General features: G+C 46.1%; 1 protein-coding gene across 3 annotated transcripts in view; it reads right to left on the minus strand.

Annotated features, from left to right (window-relative positions):
• Nucleotides 1–19,684, minus strand: part of SMARCAL1 (SNF2 related chromatin remodeling annealing helicase 1) — a 70,384-nt gene that overhangs the window by 40,754 nt on the left and 9,946 nt on the right. For 2 of the 3 annotated variants that reach the window (XM_074399054.1, XM_074399055.1), the window contains exons 6-10: nucleotides 17,039–17,089; nucleotides 11,626–11,812; nucleotides 6,837–7,023; nucleotides 3,939–4,097; nucleotides 1,040–1,105 (exon numbers count right to left, since the gene is read on the minus strand). In XM_074399054.1, coding sequence (XP_074255155.1) covers nucleotides 1,040–1,105; nucleotides 3,939–4,097; nucleotides 6,837–7,023; nucleotides 11,626–11,812; nucleotides 17,039–17,089 — 650 coding nt within the window. The remainder of the gene's footprint in view (nucleotides 1–1,039; nucleotides 1,106–3,938; nucleotides 4,098–6,836; nucleotides 7,024–11,625; nucleotides 11,813–17,038; nucleotides 17,090–19,684) is intronic. The other variant, XM_074399056.1, reaches the window with a different exon arrangement.

Genomic DNA, 19,684 nt, shown 5'->3' on the forward strand with positions numbered 1-19,684 from the left:
TAAAATGCTACCGCAACACAAAGCCTGCTTTGAGCGTAAGAAAAACACATACTTTGGTTTGCTCAGTCTACACAAAACGAAGTGGCTACCTCCAAAGTCATCTGTGAGAAATTTCTAACTTGTTATGGGAGAAAAAGCTACTTTTTTAATTGTACTTCCCCCTCCCCTCCTCCAATAATAGGAAAAATCTGAACCCCCTCCAAAATTGAAGGAAATCTGGAGGCCTACCCTCTGTTGGGATGGGGACCAAGAAACCAAACACAGACAGAAGACAGAGCCATGTGAAGCATGGAGCCTATATTGCACATCAGAACATCTTGAGATAAAGACGAGAACCTGCATCACATACCCACGCCTGAAGCCAGAACTCACACCCACCAAAGCACTCAGAGATGAGTTTAGGTCACCACAGGGAGGAATGTGGATGGCTGCCCCTCCTACCAACCAAAGAGGCGCAGGGTAGTCACAGAAAACAGTATCCGCTTTTAAAGCCCATCTTGGCTTTGCCAGCATATCTCGCAGACCCCACCAGCCCTTGCTCAGTCCTGCTTGTATTGGGTTGATGCAAAAGTAACTGTGGCTTTTGCCATGACTTTCATTAAGACAACTTATCTTCCCCGATTTCCAGCATCTTGACAGCTTTGCCACAAGTGACTTAGAAGACAGGCAGTTTTTTCTAGACTATTTAGTGGACAAGCTGCTGGAGGCTCTCCCTTGTCTAAGTAGAAAGCCAGAGGAGAATTCTGGAGTCCAATCTCCACCCAGCCTCAACAGGTCTTCACCTTTGAGAGACAAAGGCAGCACTACTGACTTCTAGTACTGACTACCAGTTCCTCAGCAGGATGTTAGGAAGAAAGATGAAATTGGCACCACAGCCCTAAGGAGAGACAGAGAGATGCCCTAAGTCAATGCCAAGTCATGACCATGGCGCCCATAGGTCTGTACCTGCAACCCCTGCTGGACTAGGACCACTTTCAAGCCTGTGCAAAATATTATGGGACGTCAATGCTCAGTGGGCTCAGTTCTCAGAAATACTCACCTTCAGGACCGGCATAGCTGCTCGACAGCGGGCAGTCCTACTGTTTTTGAGGAAGTGAGATTCATCCTGAAAAGAAGCAGCCACGTAAGTGAACAAGGTCCAATCCTGAGTGACCAGAAATAGGGGCCATTTTAGGCTTGACTCTGGTGTGGCAAGTACAAGGTGGACACTCCCTTAGCACTTTCTCATTCAAGGAGATGGCTCAGTGGGCCTAGATCAGGACCCAGGGTTCTGGTAGCAGCTTCTCTACTGCGTTCTGAGCAAGTTGCTTTATCTCTCTGAGGACAATTTTCCATCTATAAGGTGGGATTCATGAATCCCTGCCCCGCCCATCTCAGAGGCTGCTCAAAGAAACCACGAGAAGGTGGTTTGCTGCTTTGTAATAGTGGCCCCTGCTTTGATGCAAAGCAGTAAGGTGTCCAGCCACTTCCCTCAGGAACTCAGGTTGCAGGGAGGATGCCAGACTCACTGACAGCCGATCGGGCTATGTTATCAGCACCGTCACTGAGGCAGGTGAAGACAAAGCGCTGGGGAAACTGAGAAATGGGAAGAAGACGTGATTCCCATCCTCAAGGGGCTGTTATGTTTAGAACATGAAGCCTGATTAACCACTCTGCATCTGTGCATAAGCAAATATATATACAGAGAGAGTTCGTTTTTCTTTATTTTTTCTTTTCGTTGCATAAGCAAATAGAGTTTATCATATTTTCTAAAGCCAAATGTGTAACTAATACAGGAGTATTTGAGTGGAAATTTTCTAGTTTGGTACAGAGTCAAATTCCTTGCTATGTGGCTCCGAGGAACTACCTCTCTGTAATGCCAGTTTTGCTATTTGTAAAATGGGTATCATAGTTCTTATGTATTAGGTTGCTGTGAGTCTTAAATGAGCCAACACAGGTAAAGTCCTTAGAACAGCCCTGCCATGCAGTAAGCACTCAATGGTATCAGCCCTCCTATAGCTGGGATACCAGTGAGACCCCAACTCTGTCCCTAAAGATGATCTATAAGAAATCCTCTATTTCAGCTCTGCTACCATGAGCAAAAAGGGCCTCAAAAGCACAACAGACAGCAGTGTGACATAACCCCGAAATGTCAAGACAGTATCTCATCCAGAAAGCTGGAGTGTTACAGTCATACGCCTTTCTGATGATGAGTTCTCATGCAGTCAAGAAGAAGGTGTATTTATGGAGAAAAAATGCAGAAAGTACGGAGGATATGGAAGAGAATGAGCCCTTTCAACCGAGGGGTAAAAATGTGCCAATACTGGAACAAATGACAAAGAATGGCTTGAAACTGAAGACTTTTCTGTGACACTGAAGTGTGACACTTCAGAGCCAGCACTCTATTCTTTCCTACACTTCTCTGAAAGCAAGAGGACAGAGCTGTTACTTAACTGAAGAACAAACCAACAATGGTGGTAGGTGGCTTGCCAAAAATCATACGGCAGTTTAAGTGACGGACTGAGAGGAAAACAAATTCTGAAGGCAGAGGCAACCCAGCTTTAATCAATAACCTCCAGGTTGCTAGCTTTGTGCCTATGGGCAAATTACGCACCCACTCTCGTTGCCCGTTTCTTCAGCTGTGAAATGGATAATTCACATGGATAAAGGATAAAGCCTCCTTGGAGGTATGATGCTCATATGTCCGTACCTCACACAAGGCAACATTCAAGAAATGAAAGCATTATTCTTCCCACACACTCTAGAGCCATCACCATCATCCTGGGAAACTTCTTTCAGTGTTTTCATTTCACATGTATGCTGACATCTCTTCAAAGCCATACTTGAATTTGTGCCAAACCAGAAATGACTCCCCCTAAGACTCATCACCTATATCACTTTGCAAAACTATCAACACTCAAGTTTGCTTATGCTAAGAACACAGTGTGGTTCTCATGTCCAAAACATAGTAATAGATCCCCTGCGGTCAGTAATGGTATCTTCTCCTTACCTTCTCTAAGCTCCCCCAATATTTGTGTGAGCTATGTAAATATACTGAGTACTGACAGAGATGGCTGGGTACCAGGTCTGTTTAGACTTTCCTTAGGAACTATGTGAGAAGTTAAAAGTAGGAAAGCCTGCAATTAAAGACGTGTTGTCAAATCTGGAAGCAGGTCCAGTAAGGCCTCCTTTAAAAAACAATTAGAGGCTGGGTGAGGTGGCTCACGCCTGTAATTCCAGTACTTTGGGAGGCCGAGGTGGGTAGATCACTAGAGGTCAGGAGTTCAAGACCAGCTTGGCCAACATGATGAAATCCCGTCTCTACTAAACCTACCAAAATTAGCCAGGTGTGGTGGTGCGCGCGTGTAATCCTAGCTACTTGGGAGGCTTAGGCAGGAGAACTGCTTGAACCCAGGAGGCAGAGGTTGCAGTGAGCCGAGATTGAGCCACTGTACTCCAGCCTGGGTGATAAGAGTGAAACTCCATCTCAAAGAAGAAGAAACAATTAGAGTAAAAAGTGCTTTTGTGGGGTGGGGTGTATCTTCACATTGGCTGGAAGAAAACTCAATTGTTTCAATAAGATGGCATCAGATGCAGGCACACCCCCTTATCATCCAGGTTGTAGTCCCCAGAATGCCCGGTGGCCTGGAGTCCATATGATGGCCTCCACGACTCATGGTGGGAAAGAGACAGGCTAGAAACCCCCAGCAAAGACTGATTAAATCACAATTTCAAAAAAAAAAAAAACTCCCTAGGAGATTCTAGTATGTAGCCAGAGTTGAAAATGTCTATTTGAGGGGAATGGATTGGCAGTTCCCCACAAAATAAAGACAGTGATTTCTATTCTTTCAGAAACCAAATGGGGCTCAAGGACATTACAGACATGAAAGTTCTCAGAGCTTTTGCAAAGAAAGTTTCCAGAGAGAGAAAGTACTTAAAGACTGGGTCAAGTCTCTTACAATGATGACAACTTTAAAAGGGGTTTTTAGCTGTTTCTCCAACTTGCTAAGAAGGTCAAAGCTGACAATGTTGACCAGGCCAGCTGTCAGGCGGTCCTTCCCAGTCACCACGACGTTGATGCAGTCTGGGTTCAGAGACGGCAGCCACCGAAGGAAGGCCTGCAGATGACAGGAGGGAACACAGCTGCGATGACCACTCAGCACAGCAGCTGTTGGTTGTAACAGCAGCAGTCTAACGCCTATGAACAGCCCTCACCTCTACCTTCCTCTCACCCACCTGTGCCCCTTCACTCGTCACTGACAGAACACCCCTCCCGTTTTTTTTTTTTTTTTTTTTTTTTTTTTGAGACGGAGTTTCGCTCTTGTTACCCAGGCTGGAGTGCAATGGCGCTATCTCGGCTTGCTGCAACCTCCACCTCCTGGGTTCAGGCAATTCTCCTGCCTCATAGCCTCTTGAGTAGCTGGGATTACAGGCACGTGCCACCATGCCCAGCTAATTTTTTGTATTTTTAGTAGAGACGGGGTTTCACCAGGATGGTCTCGATCTCTTGACCTCGTGATCCACCCGCCTCGGCCTCCCAAAGTGCTGGGATTACAGGCTTGAGCCACCGCGCCTGGCCCTTTTATTTTTTTTAAGAGTTAGGGGGCTGAGAACAGTGGCTTACGCTGTAATCCCAGCAGTCTGGGAAGCTGAGGTGGGCAGATCACCTGAGGTTGCCAGTTCAAGACCAGCCTGACCAACATGGTGAAACCCCATCTCTACTAAAAATACAAAATGAGCTGGGCATGGAGGCACATGCCTGTAATCCCAGCTACTTGGGAGGCTGACGCAGGAGACTCACTTGAACTCGGAAGGCGGAGGCTGTGGTGAGCCAAGATGGTGCCATTGCACTCCAGCCTCTACAACAAGAGTGAAAGCTCAGACCTCAAAAAAAAAATAGTTGGTTTGGCCTCACTTTGTTGCCCAGGCTGGAGTACAGTGGCACCATCACAGTTTACTGCAGCCTCAAACTCCTAGGCTCAAGTGATCTTCCCGCCTTAGCCTCCCAAGTTGCTGGAACTACAGGTGCACCCCACCATGCCCCGCTAATTTCTTCTTCCTTTTCTTTTTTTTTTTAGAAGAGATGGGTCTCAGTGTGTTGCTCAGACTGGTCTTGTTCTACTGGCCTCAAGCGATCCTCCTGCCTCAGCTTCCCAAGTTGCTGAGACTACAGGCATGAATCACTGTGCCTGGCTATCTCCCTGCCTTTGTCGGTGGTCACATCATGGTATTTGGGTTTCATCTCTGTGATTCTAACTAGATGGCAAGTTTCTGCAGGGAAAGAATGCGACTCTTTTTAAGAGGAATTTTACAAAGGACTTAGCAGAGCCTGGTACACTGAAAGCAAATCATAAATGTTTATTGATGATGATGAGACTATTTATGCCAATATTTCCACAAATCCACCTTCTCTCTGGCAATCTGAGCATCTCAGATGCACCCAAGCATCTGGTGCTCACCTTCTCCACTTGGGCTGACACTGCTCAGTACAGGGAGTGCTGGCCTTTCCTCTAACTTCAGACCTGCTGGGCACCATCTGGCTGACTCTTCCTAGAATTTCTGAGGCTACCGTGGGAACCTAACACACACAACATATGTACTGAAGATTACTTTTCACAGGTACCTGCTGACTTAGGTCACAAGACTTGGGAGGCCAAGCCAGGAGGATCACTTTTGCTCGGGAGTTTAAGACCAGCCTGGGCAACATAATGTGACCTCGTCTCATTAAAAAAATAATAATAATTAAAATTAAAAAAAAGATTTCAGATCACCAGGACAGAAAAAGAACAAGGTATTGTTTTGGTGCACATGTTTTAGTTTTTTTTTTTTTTTTTTTTTGCCATGTCTTCAGTAGGAACAGCATGTCTGGGCCTCGGCCTGACTGGCAGCAGAAGGAGTTGCCTCTTATAAGGCACGAGTGGCTCATGGAGGCCTCAGGAAGAAGCTCCAGGCTGACATCAGTAGCATAAAGCTAGAAAGAGCTATGGACAATGGACTAGGTCTTCCTTCTTCACTGAGTTTGCTCACGAGGCTTATTATTCATTTCACAAACCACTCTGATGCCTGGATTTACAGTAGAAAAAGCTCAAGGGTAAGTGATATAGGGCTCTTGTCAGGCTCTGCATCTGTAAAGTTACCTGGCAGACGGTGAACGTCCTACCCACTCCCCGCTCTAGAGAGTGCAAAATCCCTGAGTCAGGAAGTCAGGAGAACCTGCAGAACTCCTCGTTAACAGTAAAACAGTAAGTATGCCGCTTAACCTCTGAGATTCCGTTTTCTTATCTATAAAAGGGGTTACTATCTCTTGTACCTACCGCATAGGACTGCCATAGGATTGAGGAAAATATAGGCGGGGAAAATATTTTGAAACTTAAGGGTGGGCCAGGCACAGTGGCTCATGCCTGTAATCCCAGCACTTTGGGAGGCCAAGACAGATGGATCACTTGAACCCAGGAGTTCGAGACCAGCCTGGGCCACATGGTAAAACCTCATCTCTAAAAAAAGTACAAAAATTCGCCAGTCTCATAACCCAGTTTCAAAATAAATAGATGAAAATTTAACAAAACAATAAAAAATTTAAAAAAAGAAAACTAAGCGGGGTACAGATGAAAAGTATTTTTAGCAGGGCACAGGGGTGCTGGAAGTGCCTGCTGACAGATGAACACAATTCTCTAAGCTGGTTCCTCCTTGGCTTTCTTCCCTCAAAGTGTAATCTGATTCAAATCCAGAAAACCCCCCACCTGCCCTCAGGTGGCATCTCATCTCTCTTCCCGGTCTTCGCCTTGAGACAGGATCCTTAAAGATCCCTAGGACCTGTCTTCAAACCGTTATTTTATGACTCTAACACTGAAGAAAACCTTCTCTGTGAAGATTGCCATTCGAAGACCATTAACCTGCTCCCAGGTGAAGCGCACGGAGGACGGCACCACCACCAGGAGTGGCCACTCCTTCCGATAAAAGGCTGCGATGCAGATGGCTTGGATGGTCTTCCCCAGGCCCATGTCGTCAGCAAGCAGCAGGCGGCCTCCTTTGGCTATGGCGAAACTGAAGGCAGACAAGGTGAAGACAGCAGCGCGGCACGGTTCCCAGGACATGGGTTAATCTGCCCTCACATCCCGTTGGGTCAGCACTGCTGGGTGGGGGCTGCCACACTGGCCAGCCCGGGCCCAGGCCACACCGGACTTGCTCCCCAGAAGGGAAGGACATGAGCCAAATAGGGAGCAGAATAAAAAAGAGAGAGTGAGAAAGCCCAAAAAGGAAAAATGTGGAATGTGGTCGAAAGGTAGGGAGAAGATCTGGAAGATGATTACGTCATGGAGGCCAAAGAAGGAAGTTTCCAGTGAGAGGAGTCGCCTCAGTCCACTGCAGGCAGGGCCCAGGGGACGTGTATAGAGGTGAGTAGGTGGGAGTCCATGACTAGCGCTCAGGAGGGCATGCTTACTCCAGAGTCTGCTTTGAAAGGAAGTAAAGGGCCGGGCACAGTGGCTCACGCCTGTAATCCCAGCACTTTGGGAGGCCAAGGTAGGTGTATCACTTGAGGTCAGCAGTTTGACACCAGCCTGACCAACAAAGTGAAACCCTTCCTCTACGGAAAGTAGAGAATTAGCTGCGCATGGTGGTGCATGCCTGTAATCCCAGCTACTTGGGAGGCTGAGGCCGGAGAATTGCTTGAACCAAGGAGACAGGTTGCAGTGAGCCAAGATCACATCCCGGCACTCCAGTCTGGGCAACAAAAGGGAAACTCCATCTCAAAAAAAAAAAAAAAAAAAAGAAAAGAAAAAAGAAAGAAAGGAAAGAAGGAAAGAAAGAGCTGATGGGATGAAAAGAAGGCTTTCTGAAGATCAGAGAGTACTCAGTATACATAAAGGCAGAGAAAGGGGCTGGCAAAGAAGATGCTGGAGGCGAGGAGAGCGGCAGAGAAAAGGATGGGACAGTGTTTGTCCAATAGGAAACACCAACCTCAGCATCAAGTTTTTCTTTTTCCTTTTTTTTTTGAGACAGAGTTTCACTCTCGTTGCCCAGGCTGGAGTGCAATGGCGCAGTCTTGGCTCACTGCAATCTCCGCCTCCTGGGTTCAGGTGATTCTCCTGCCTCCGTCTCCCGAGTAGCTGGGATTTACAGGTATGTGTCACCACGCCCAGCTACTTTTGTATTTTTAGTAGAGACAGGGTTTCTCCACGTTGGTCAGGCTGGTCTCGAACTCGCAACCTCAGGTGATCTGCCCACCTCGGTTTCCCAAAGTGCTGGGATTACAGGCGTGAGCCACTGCGGCTGGCCGAGTTTTTAATTATATGGCAGCCTCCAGGACCCTAAAGCCCTTAAGTACAGCATCTCTTGCTAATAGTTCATGAATAAGAGTATATTCCACTATTTCAGAGCCAGACTGGCTGGGGTTGGAGTCCCAATTCCATCACTCAGTAGCTGTACACCTTCGTGCACGTGATTTAACCTCCCTATGCCTCAGCCCCCTCAGCAGTTAAGAAGGAAGTAATAACAGTACCTATCTCCTGGAGCTGTGGGAAGGTTAATAAAGCTAATACTGAAAACAATGCTTGGCAACATCATAAGCGCTAAGGAAGTGCTTCTATCATAACTACTATTCCACAAAAAGAAAAAGAATCAAAACACAAACAGTCAAAATGACTTGCTCGTGTCTGATGATGAAACAGTGAAAAGCTAAATGGATCCCAAGTGCCAGATGTCTGGTCCTTTGTGCCAAATACTAGTCTTCTTTCAGCTAATCCCTGAAAAATAAATCATTTGCTCTGAATCCTGATAATAAGCCGCTGGAATAGCTCTTTCTCTTTCCTTCTCACCCAGTGAAAACAGAGAATGTCACCTCTTCTAATCAGCAGCTAGCAGGGCTGACAAGAAGTCCAGGCTGCACTTGACCTTTTGGAATTGCCTGGAAACAGTTTCCAAAGATGGAAAACCGGGCAGCAAATCCCCAGGCAGCCCAAGGCCAGTAGCGTGCGGGGACAACAGGCATCCTGGCAGGGCACTCTTCTGTTCTCCCTGCAGCCTGGGAGAGGAGGCAGCCTTTCCCGAAGTCCTGCTTTGGCGGCCTCACCCTCTGCTGGGGAGGAACGGAGCCGAGCGGTGGGCTGCCTCACCTCTCCAGAACAGGCGCAGCCTCCTCCCTGCACACCCACCTCTATGAAATCTTCTGGACCATTTCTGGGATCAACCCACAACACAGACAGATGGGGGGAGGGCAGGTGTGAAAAGATGTATTTTTTACCTCACTTTCTGATTTACAAAATTGGTGGCCAGTGAGGACAGGCAGTACCTAAGCAACGGAATCCATGGAGAGCCTCATGCCCTTTGAGCATCTTTTGTTTCAGCCTCCTCAGCTCTACCATCTATAATTTCCGGAAGTTTGGTCTCTCCGCATCCTTAGAGCAGAATGGAACCCCTGAATTTCACATTCTCTCCTTTTTCCCCTGCCTAGGGGGAGCCCAAGTAAAGAACAAAGTGGCCAAAAAATGGCAACAAAGACAGAAAAAGCCTGGATAACAGAGGAACAATAACAAAATTAAACGTCATCCTCCACAGGGTAGTTGAATATAAAAGGAAAAAAAAATGCCATACTCAGAAATTGATGAATCAGAAAACACAGATTTAAGCCCTAATTCCACTTTTGGCAGCTGAATAACTTTAGGCAACTGTCTTTCTGAGTCTCGACTCATTCCCCTGCTAAAGAGGGCTGCTTGGATGTTAGAAGACGTTAGTATTTCTAAGAGATTTTGCTCTATAAATTAAAGGTGTGTTCAATTGCAGTTCTTACATTAACAAAAACAAAACACAACATGGAATTGACAGCCCTCCTCCCCCAGTGCCAAGCCCCCACCTCTTTAGAGTATGAAAGTTAAAACCTGGGTTTAATTAGAAAATTCCGAAGAAAGATTACAAGTACTGCTAGCAGCTTCAGAGCCACAGAGGGAGAAAGAGATGTGCCCTGGGGCACCTCATACACAGAGCCCCTCTCAGGGGTAGTGGGGTAACTGGTAAGACCAGTACCCACCACGTGGGCCCAAGGATGGCTAACAGAGCCTCAAAGAACTTGGATGCTGAAGGCAGGGGCTACCCAGGGGGTGGAGCTGGGCAACCTCTACTGCAGCTTTAATGAAGAGGCCCAGAGGAAGAGAGATAAAAGGAAAACACCTCCCTGAACCTGGTTAAAACAAGGCCCAAAGGACATCTCACCAGATGGAGGAATGAAACGGCAAAGCCAGAGGAGTTTTGCAGAGTGTGCTATTTAATAGAGATGGAAGGAAATGAAGAAAAGAACAGGGGGAAGGGCTGCGGCCAGGGGAATGTAATCAAGTACGTTGTGCCCAAACGGCACTCCAAGACCCAAATCCTGCCAGGACGGTAGCCAAGCTTTCACCAAAATACCACAATCAGGCTTCAAGCAGGTAGGCTGGCGCAGTTGGTCAGTGCCATTGATAATTTAGGTTCCTTCCCTCGCACGGGGCTCTATGTCCAACTACACTGTCTAATAACAGCTTCTTATTTCTAGACAGACTATCAAGACTTGCTCTTTCTTCTTGAACTACTGCATTTTTAAGAGAAGGCTAGTTCAAACCTGGCATTTTGCTTCTCCCAAGAAACTCTGGGAAAAAAGGAAATATCAGGATGTAGATTTATCTTTTCTCTTCCTCTAATAAGAGCACCTTCACTTTCTTTTTTCCTTTTTTTTTTTTTTTTTTTTTTTTTTTGAGACGGAGTTTCGCTCTTTTTACCCAGGCTGGAGTGCAATGGCGCGATCTCGGCTCACCGCAACCTCCGCCTCCTGAGTTCAGGCAATTCTCCTGCCTCAGCCTCCTGAGTAACTGGGATTACAGGCACGTGCCACCATGCCCAGCTAATTTTTTGTATTTTTAGTGGAGACGGGGTTTCACCATGTTGACCAGGATGGACTATCTCTCGACCTCGTGATCCACCCGCCTCGGCCTCCCAAAGTGTTGGGATTACAGGCGTGAGCCACTGCACCCAGCCTGCACCTTGACTTTCTTTTGGAGAACTGCCACCTCCCATTTTCAATCCAAGTAACTTAGGTGGGCAGGCCTTACCCTCTTGTTCTAGGGATAGGCCTGTCACCAAGTCTGATCAACAAGACGTCAAGCCTCCAAGGTCAGTGGCTGGCTCCAACATTGGGACCAGACTTAAGCCACTGCAGTGTTAGCTCCACCAGGGAAGAGCTGCTTCTGTGCGTTGCTAAGCTGAGGATGCGAACCGGAAGCCCCTGGCAGCCCGAGCTGCCACACTTGAGGAACACCTGGTTAGGAACAAAGCAAACTAAATAGAAAGCAGATTGAGAGAAGTACAGCAGCCTGATGAGATCTTTAGAGATGCTGGATTTTCTCTCACAGGCACTGAAAAATCTCTTTCCTTAAGCTAGTCTGAATTGGGTTTCTGCAGACCTGCAATTCAGGGTCCTGATTAACCCATGGAATTTGAAATCAATGGTTACAATAAGGCTTTGGTAACAGCACACCTGGCTGTTTAATGCCTAGACTCTTCTAAATTTTCATGTATCCATTGAAAGTAAAAGTTCATAAAAGAGGAAGCATCTGAACGAGGTCTGTGGTGAACAATGAAATTCGAGCAAGAGAGGAAGAGAGAGGAAGACCAAGAACCTACTTGACTCCAGCTCTCTGAAAGGGCATCAGATTAGACACGAGCTTGGGGTCCACTTCAGAAAGGTCTGCCTCTGGGACATCTGGCGTGAGACTGAGAGATGTCTTCTTGAGCTGAGAAGCGAATGCCAGGGTGAGAGTCTTGGGCAGAGGATCCAGCTGCACCTGTGGGAGGCAGCGTGCCTTTGTAACTGGAAAGAAGAACAAAAGCATATGAGCTGGAGTGTTCATGGTCAAAAGATGTGAAGAGGAGCTTTGGAATATACATGTATTTCCTTCTAATGATGCTAGTCCTAGGTCCCTATATAATGCGTGGAGAAATCTCTTCTAGTCAGGACCATCAACCCAAGTGTGAAAAATAAATTACTTGGGATCTACACAGAAATGAAAGCAAATTAACTGCACCGACCTTGCTTTTTGGACAATGTAATCTCACCTGATTTTAAACTTTAAAAAAGAGGAGAAAAAAAACCCTTTATTCAACAGAGAAACAGAAAAAGAAAAACCAGAGAGAAAAATAAAACACATTAATTCTAGGGAAAAGGAAGCTGAATTACAAATTTAAAATGTAGAGAAAAAATGACAGACTTAGAGACCCCTGGCAGTGGAATTATCGTTAAACCACTAACCACAGCCTGCTGTCCTGCGGGCTGTCACTTTCAGGATGTTCTTCCCTTTTATCATTTTCCTTTGAAAAATCTAATGAGAAAAGTAGCCATTATTTACAGATCGTCAATTGCTCTTTATCCTTTACCTTTTCAAGGGCACCCTGGGAGTCAGAGTAACCCATCAAGAGGCTAATTGTCCCCAGGTATCCAGAAAAGGAAACTACAAAGAGAAACTGGGAATTATTTTTTACTTCTATCCAACATTATCTGAAATTCTGAGGTTGCCTATTGGATATGGTCATGTGTGATCATATGTTTTCTTAATACCCTCATGAGTGATTCCAAAAGTCTTTTGCCACAACCATCAATTGGTTACCACTGTAAATACTGGTGTGGACATGCAGGGCTGAGCCATCTACTGCTACCTCCAACTGCTTTGTATTTTCAATATATTTAAGTCCATTTCTCTCATCCACTAAATATAAGTACCAGTTATTTCTGGAAGCAGTTTCCATGAAAAGAATCACCATGAGAGGAAATTAGGTAAGGTTGATGGCTTTAATACAAAATAGACTGTCCATATTGATGCAGAAATACATTTTATACCTCCAAATTAAATCTAAGCATGCTGACTTCTGCCCACTTCAGGAGGCTGAGCACTCCATGTGCTTTCAGAAATCATTTTCATTTTAATTCTAGTGATCTTCAGAAGTCAAACACCTGATGAAAGCTAAGAAAGGGCTGATGAACTGGCTGGTAGAAAATGCAGTGCTCTGTAAGCATTATGTTCCTTCAGCCATTTAAGAGGAATAAAACTAACATCTACCATGTCCCCTACCAACTACCATCTCCAAAATCCTATGCTGCTAGTTCAGCCATCTCAGGGTTTCTGAGAAGGCCATCATTCCCTGTCAATGAGTCTCTACTGTCCTTTCCCCGGTACTAGTAGATGACAGATGTGCTGTCTGGCTTTGTGAGTTATCTAGAAGTCATTTCTGTAAAATAGCTCTTTGGCAGAATGCTACTAGCCACATAGCAGAGATGCTAATGTTTTCAAATAGCAGCTGACAAGACAAGATGGTTGCGAACCCTTCTGGACTGACAGCAAGGGGAAAACAAAAGGCCTTCTGCCAATTTCACTGGGGGCAAAAGGCCTGAGTCACTTAGAAAAGAGAGACAAGGAAAGCTTAGATTTCCTTACTAGAGAAAAAGATTTCCTTACTAGAGAAAATCGTTCCCACTGCTTCATCAGTGAGCATTCACATACTCAGGTTTTATTGTCATTTCTTCGTTAGTTTCCCGTGCACTAGCTCAGGGTCAAGGATCTAATTTCACTCGTTAAAAAGGAGAGCACGGGGTGAGGGGAGAGGTGCGCATTCCCCAGGTTCACAGTACTGGCAGTGAAACTGGAACTCAATTGGAACCAGGCTATATTCTCACGGCTTTCCCTCCCCAGCTTCTTAGTTTAGCCGGCTTCTAAATTTCATAATGGGTCAGGTTACAAAGGTAGATGACAATTTTAGTCTTATTTCTGTCAATGACTGTCACTGACTTTATTGTGACCTGGCAATGCTCCCAGTAAGGAAAGCCAGTTTCCTTTCTCTGGGCCCAACCTTTTCGCAGTCTATGAAATAGGAAGATCAATCTTATCTTTCATGAGACGCTGTCATGATGGGATAGCATGTAAAAACTCTAAATCTAGAATCTTCACTCAGGATCCATGGAATCACTTTTATCAAGTGCAAAATCTTATTTGGGGCCATTATGTACATTTTTTTCTGGGTGAAAAATCCATTATTTTCACCAGATATTTCTAGGAGTCTATTGCCTGCAAAAGATCAGGAACCACTATAAAATGCCATGTGAGTCACAAGTCATGGTTTTTCAACACTACATTTATCTACTAATGCTGTAAGTGTCCCGCTTTTTGTTGTTCCGTAAAAGTCATAGACTTTATAACTAACACATTTGTGTTTCTTGTTTGAATGACAAAGGGTAGAAGGAAATAACTCACTTCAACTTCTCATAAAAAATTCGGCTTTTGCAGTTGGGAGTGGTGGCTCATGCCTGTAATCCCAGTACTTTGGGAGGCCAAGGTGGGAGGATCACTTGAAGCCAGGAGTTCCAGACCAGCCTGGCCAACATGGCAAAACCCCATCTCTACTAAAAATCGAAAAATTAGCTGGGCATGGTGATGTGTACGTATAATTCCAGCTTATAACAGCAGGAAGCAGACAACTTCCTAGGCAGACAAGGGTGGGTCCCCAGTGAAACCCAACCTTCAAGCTGAATACAGACCGAAACCTGAAAACCAGACTGCCAGTTAGTTCCTGGTGGAGTCCACGATCCAGAGTGAGAACCTCCTCGATGACTTTCAGCCAATCGAATGGTGCTTTTTCCAGTCCCACCCATGGACCAACCAGCACACATGCCCCCCTTCTGAGCCCATAAAAACCCTGGACTCAGCCACATGTTGGAACTACCCATGTCAGGTCCCTTCTTTACTGAGAGCTGTTCTGTTGCTCAATAAACTCCTTCTTTGCCTTGCTCACTCTCCAGCTGTCCATGTAACCTCATTCTTCTTGGATGCGGGACAAGAAACTGGGACCTGCTGAATGGTGGGTGAGAAGAGGGTTGTAACACATTCCTGGTCTGCTTGCCAAGCTGCGGGCAGTGACATGCTCCTGACTGCCGGACCCTACGAGTGAAGAACAGCAACCTTTCTGGGGGCCCAGATCTCAGGACTCCTTGAGCCAGAGCTGTGACATGCTGTAACACCCCCTCAGGGCTTCACAGTTGCTGGTATTTTCAAGTTTTTGGGCGCCAGCACATTCCCATCATCCAGACACTGGTACCCAAGGCGGAAGCTGCTTGTGGTATGCCCAGTCTAGCTGCAGCCTCACATGGAGCCTATGCCAGAGTCTGGAGCTGCCTGCTCCACTGCAGCAGCTGGCACACCTGGCTGTGTGCTGTGGCCAGATCCTGCACTCTGTCTCTCACATACCCTCCACTGCTCCATGCTTAGCTCCCCCTTGGTGGGTGTGGGATCAGGACTGATAGCATGAGCCGAACGCAGCCTGCCAGGCTGAGTGGGCACAGCAAGCCCAGCAGCAAGCCCAGCTGGCAAAGCAGCACCAAAAGGATCCTGTGTAACAGCTACTTGGGAGGCTGAGGCACAACAATCACTTGGGCCTGGGAGGCAGAGGTTGTAGTGAGCCAAGATCCCACCACTGCACTCCAGCCTGGCTGACAGACCCTGTCTCAAAAAGAAAAAACATATTCAGCTTTTGCTAAATAATTCCCTCTATTTTATTTTATTTTATTTTTTGAGTTGGAGTCTTGCTCTGTTGCCCAGGCTGGAGTGCGGTGGCACAGTCTTGGCTCACTGCAACCTCTGCCTCCCAGATTCAAATGATTCTCCTACCTCAGCCTCCAAAATAGCTGGCACTACAGGTGTATGCCACCATGCCCAGCTAATTTTTTGTATTTTTAGTAAAGACAGGGTTTCACCGTGTTAACCAGGATGGTCTCGATCTCCTGACCTCATGATCTGGCTGCCTTGGCCTCCAAAAGTGCTGGGATTACAGGTGTGAGCCGCCACCACACCCAGCCTTAAATAATTCCCTTTAAATCACAAGTTCCAAGTAGCAGCAGCCAGAGAGTCTCAAGATCAATGTGAGCCATCCTTTCTGCTTCAGCCAGCATTGACTAAGTTATCATCTCCTATTCAAACCTAAGCTTGTAGTTCGCAGCAAGTTTTGCTCAAGGCACCAAAGGCTCTTCCTTTGTATTTAATTCCTAGGCCAGCAGAGCAGATAGAGATTAAAGATCATCCCTTTTTTTTTTTAACTAAAGGGACAATGGGACCCAGAATGTTGAATTATTTACCTAATGTCACACAGTAAGTCAGGTAAGGAGCCAAAAGGAAGGAACCCAGCTTTTCCCTCTTCACTGAAGTCCTAGCCTGCCAGGCAAGCTGGCCAATGACTCACAGCTCCCAGGGTTGGATCATGCCTGTCTTGGCCTGACTGGTTCCCATAAATAACTCCTTTCTCAGTCTGGGAAGCCCAATAGGCCCTCAGGATTGGGAGAAAAGCAGAGGAACATAAGCCATGCCAGCTGCAAACCCAATGCAGAATTGTTACAGCCAGATAGATAAGGGATTGTCTGGTACAGTCTGAGATATGACCATATTTCCTTGTCCCAGGCATATCAGAATTTATTGCCCCATCTAGGAAAGCACAGAGAAGAAAAATGATAAACCCAAATTGGCTTCTTCTTCCTGTACTTATGCTATCTGTGCACATATCCCCTTTCCTTGGTCAGTCTCTAAAGTGCTCGTTAAAATGCCTAAGTCCCTGGCCTTGACTTCTGCCTTGGACAGAACTCTGTTATGAAGTCCATTCCCAGCGAGACTCTCCTACCTTTCTTGAGCATCCAGTTCTAGAAATACACTGGGACCCTATTCTTAGGAGTAATCTATGGTCACTTCCACCCAAGCTAAGCAATCCCAGCTCACTTCTGATTCCTAAGGTCTATGTACCCATGCTTCTAATACTTCTATGATAGCAGGAAGGTTTCACAGGCCTGAGGAATTTCACTCTTACAGCAGAGGAGGCCCGGCATTTGGGCTGTCATAAAGCCATCATCTCAGTGGATGCAGACAAGGCTTACCTTTACTTACCCTGTACTCAAGCATCCCACCACAGCAGATAGAGGAGAAGATTCTTCAAAAATACATCAAATTTAAGGTGAATTATTAAAGCTTAACAATAGCATGATATAAAACAAGTAAGGAAGGCTTCTCACTTAGTTTATTGTGCTCTTCCAAGAGGAAGCTCCACTTCCTGGTCTTGACATCTGCAATGATAAGAAAGAAATAAGCAAATAGGACACCCTGCTCTCCTTCTACATGATCACACTTACTCATTTATTCCTTGGCTTCATAAACTTCCATTAAGCTTGGACAATGTGGCAGCTGGTCCTGTACTTAGCACTGGGGATACAGAAATTAGGAGAGTCCTTTCCCTGGAGGCTTCCCCAATCTACTGGGAGGAGAGATGAGCAGAGACGCTGACAACACTAGGTTGTAAGGGTTGTGATAAAAGGTGCCTGTACAGGATACACGGCTGGGGAGGGGCTAGCAGGTCAGAAACACTTTGAATGACAGGGGTGCTAATTGTAGCTCACACCTCCGCAGCATTCACGTTCAGCCCGGCACTATGCCAAGACTCAGTGGCACCATCTCATCTGCCCCTCCGAAGTCTGTAAGTCTCTATTTAAATAATGAGCCACCATTGGATAGAAAGATGCTCACCTTTCTTAGTTAATATTGCGTGTAATTTATACTACACTATGCTAATTAGCAGATGATGTAATAGTCACACAATAATTCATAATAACTGGCTTTCTGGGGTGCTCATTGGAGGTGTTAACTCCATTTTATACATGTGAAACAAGCTGCATATGGTCAGAGTGGTCAAACTGCCAAAGTTCAAATTCTGGCTCTGCCTCTTGGCTAGCTATGCCACCTTGGTCAGGTCACTGTGACATCTCTCCCTCAGTTTCCACATCTGAAAAATAAAGATACCACAGCCCCTATGTCACAGGTTACTGTGAGGATTACATGAAATTCAAGGAAATTGCTTATAAAAGTATGACTGGAAAACAATGAGCACCCCAAAAAGCCAGTTATTATGAATTGCTGTTAGTGTGATTATTACATCATCTGTTGATTAGCATAGTGTAGTATAAATTACACACAATATTAACTAAAAGGTGAGCATCTTACTACCCAATGGTGGCTCACTTTTAAACAGAGGAATTTCTCTACTAATTCATCTTTTGAAAAAAATCAAGAAAGCTTGGTCTCGGTAAATGCTATCTGGGCAGCAAAAATGCATTCCTCGCTGTATGGTTACTTCAAAACAAGGTGGCTGGAAAGAGGCCACCGTGGACATAGCAAGTCAGTTTCAGGAAAAAGCGAGGTCGCCCAGGTGCGACCTGATGAAAGGAACAAAGCAGACAGACTAATCTCAAATGTGAACTGGTACAGGAAGGTCCTTCCTGACAACTTGATTCTCACAGTGGCACAGCAGCAAACAGGAAAAGTGGTGAACAGCAGCTAAGGCAAAGAAACCAATCATGGTTTTTGGACACCTGGGTGTGAGCAGGATCAGGATCAATATTTTCACGGTACCCACTCCCAAAATGGCAGACCATGTCAGGAGTGTGATCTCACAGGCCAGTGATAGACACAGATCACTGTATTTGACTTTTTTTTTTTTTTTTGAGATGGCGTCTCGCTCTGTCATCCAGGTTGGAGTGCAGTGGTGTGATCTTGGCTCACTGCAACCTCTGCCTCCTGGGCTCAAGTGATTCTCCTTCCTCAGGCTTCTGAGTATTTGGGATTACAGGCTGGCACCACCACGCCCAGCTAGTTTTTGTATAAAAATTTTGTATAAAAATAGTTTTTAGTAGACAGGGTTTCACCATGTTGGCCAGGCTGATCTCGAACTCCTGTGACCTCAGGTGATCTACCCACCTGGGCCTCCCAAAGTGGTGGGATTACAGGCCACTGCACCTGGCCTGTATTTGCCTTTTAAAGGCCACCCCAAGCTGAAGCCAATCAGCTGAGGGGGCAAGGAAGGCAAAGGATCTAGGTTGTTGTGTAAGCAGCTCATCTCACGACCTGCCTGGGCCTCGCACAGCTCCCCTACGCCCTGCTCACCAGCCTGCCCTCATCGGTCCAAACTCCATCCATCCAAGGATGATCACATAGCAACCGGCATCACCCTCCTTCAGAAGGAACCCAAACCCTGATGAAAGCTCTTGTTGAGCAAGCAATTCTAGAGGCTTCTTCCAGGACGATGCATGCTTCAGTGTGAGGTCTCAAAGGCACGAGGTTTTAAGGATTTGAGTGCTACCTGCCTATGGACAAGATCAAACCAATTCAAAAATGGGGAAACATTGATCCATAATAGATACAGTTTTTTTAAAAACAATGTGGCCCAAGCTAAGAATGACACCCAGGAGTCCAGAATCTATAGCTTCTTCTCCCCTATTCTGACAGGGGAACTTTAGAAGAACTTCACAAAAAAATAAAGCAAACTGGCCACGTGAAGTGGCTCACGCCTATAATCCCAATACTTTGGGAGGCTGAGGTGGGCAGAGGAGTTCAAGACTACCCTGGCCAACATGGTGAAACCCCACCACTACTAAAAACAGAAAAAATTAGCCTAGTGTGGTGGTATGCGCCTGGAGTCCCTGCTGCTCGGGAGGCTGAGGCAGGAGAACCACTTGAACCTGGGAGGCAGAGGTTGCAGTGAGCCGAGATTGTGCCACTGCACTCCAGCCTAGCCGACAGAACAAAACAACTCCATCTCAAAAATAAGTAAATAAAATAAAATAAAGCAAAAATATTCTGCTTTGGCCAGTAGATTTTAAGACTGGCTT

Source organism: Saimiri boliviensis, chromosome 5, assembly GCF_048565385.1.
Source record: "Saimiri boliviensis isolate mSaiBol1 chromosome 5, mSaiBol1.pri, whole genome shotgun sequence".
NCBI classification, from domain to species: domain Eukaryota; kingdom Metazoa; phylum Chordata; class Mammalia; order Primates; family Cebidae; genus Saimiri; species Saimiri boliviensis.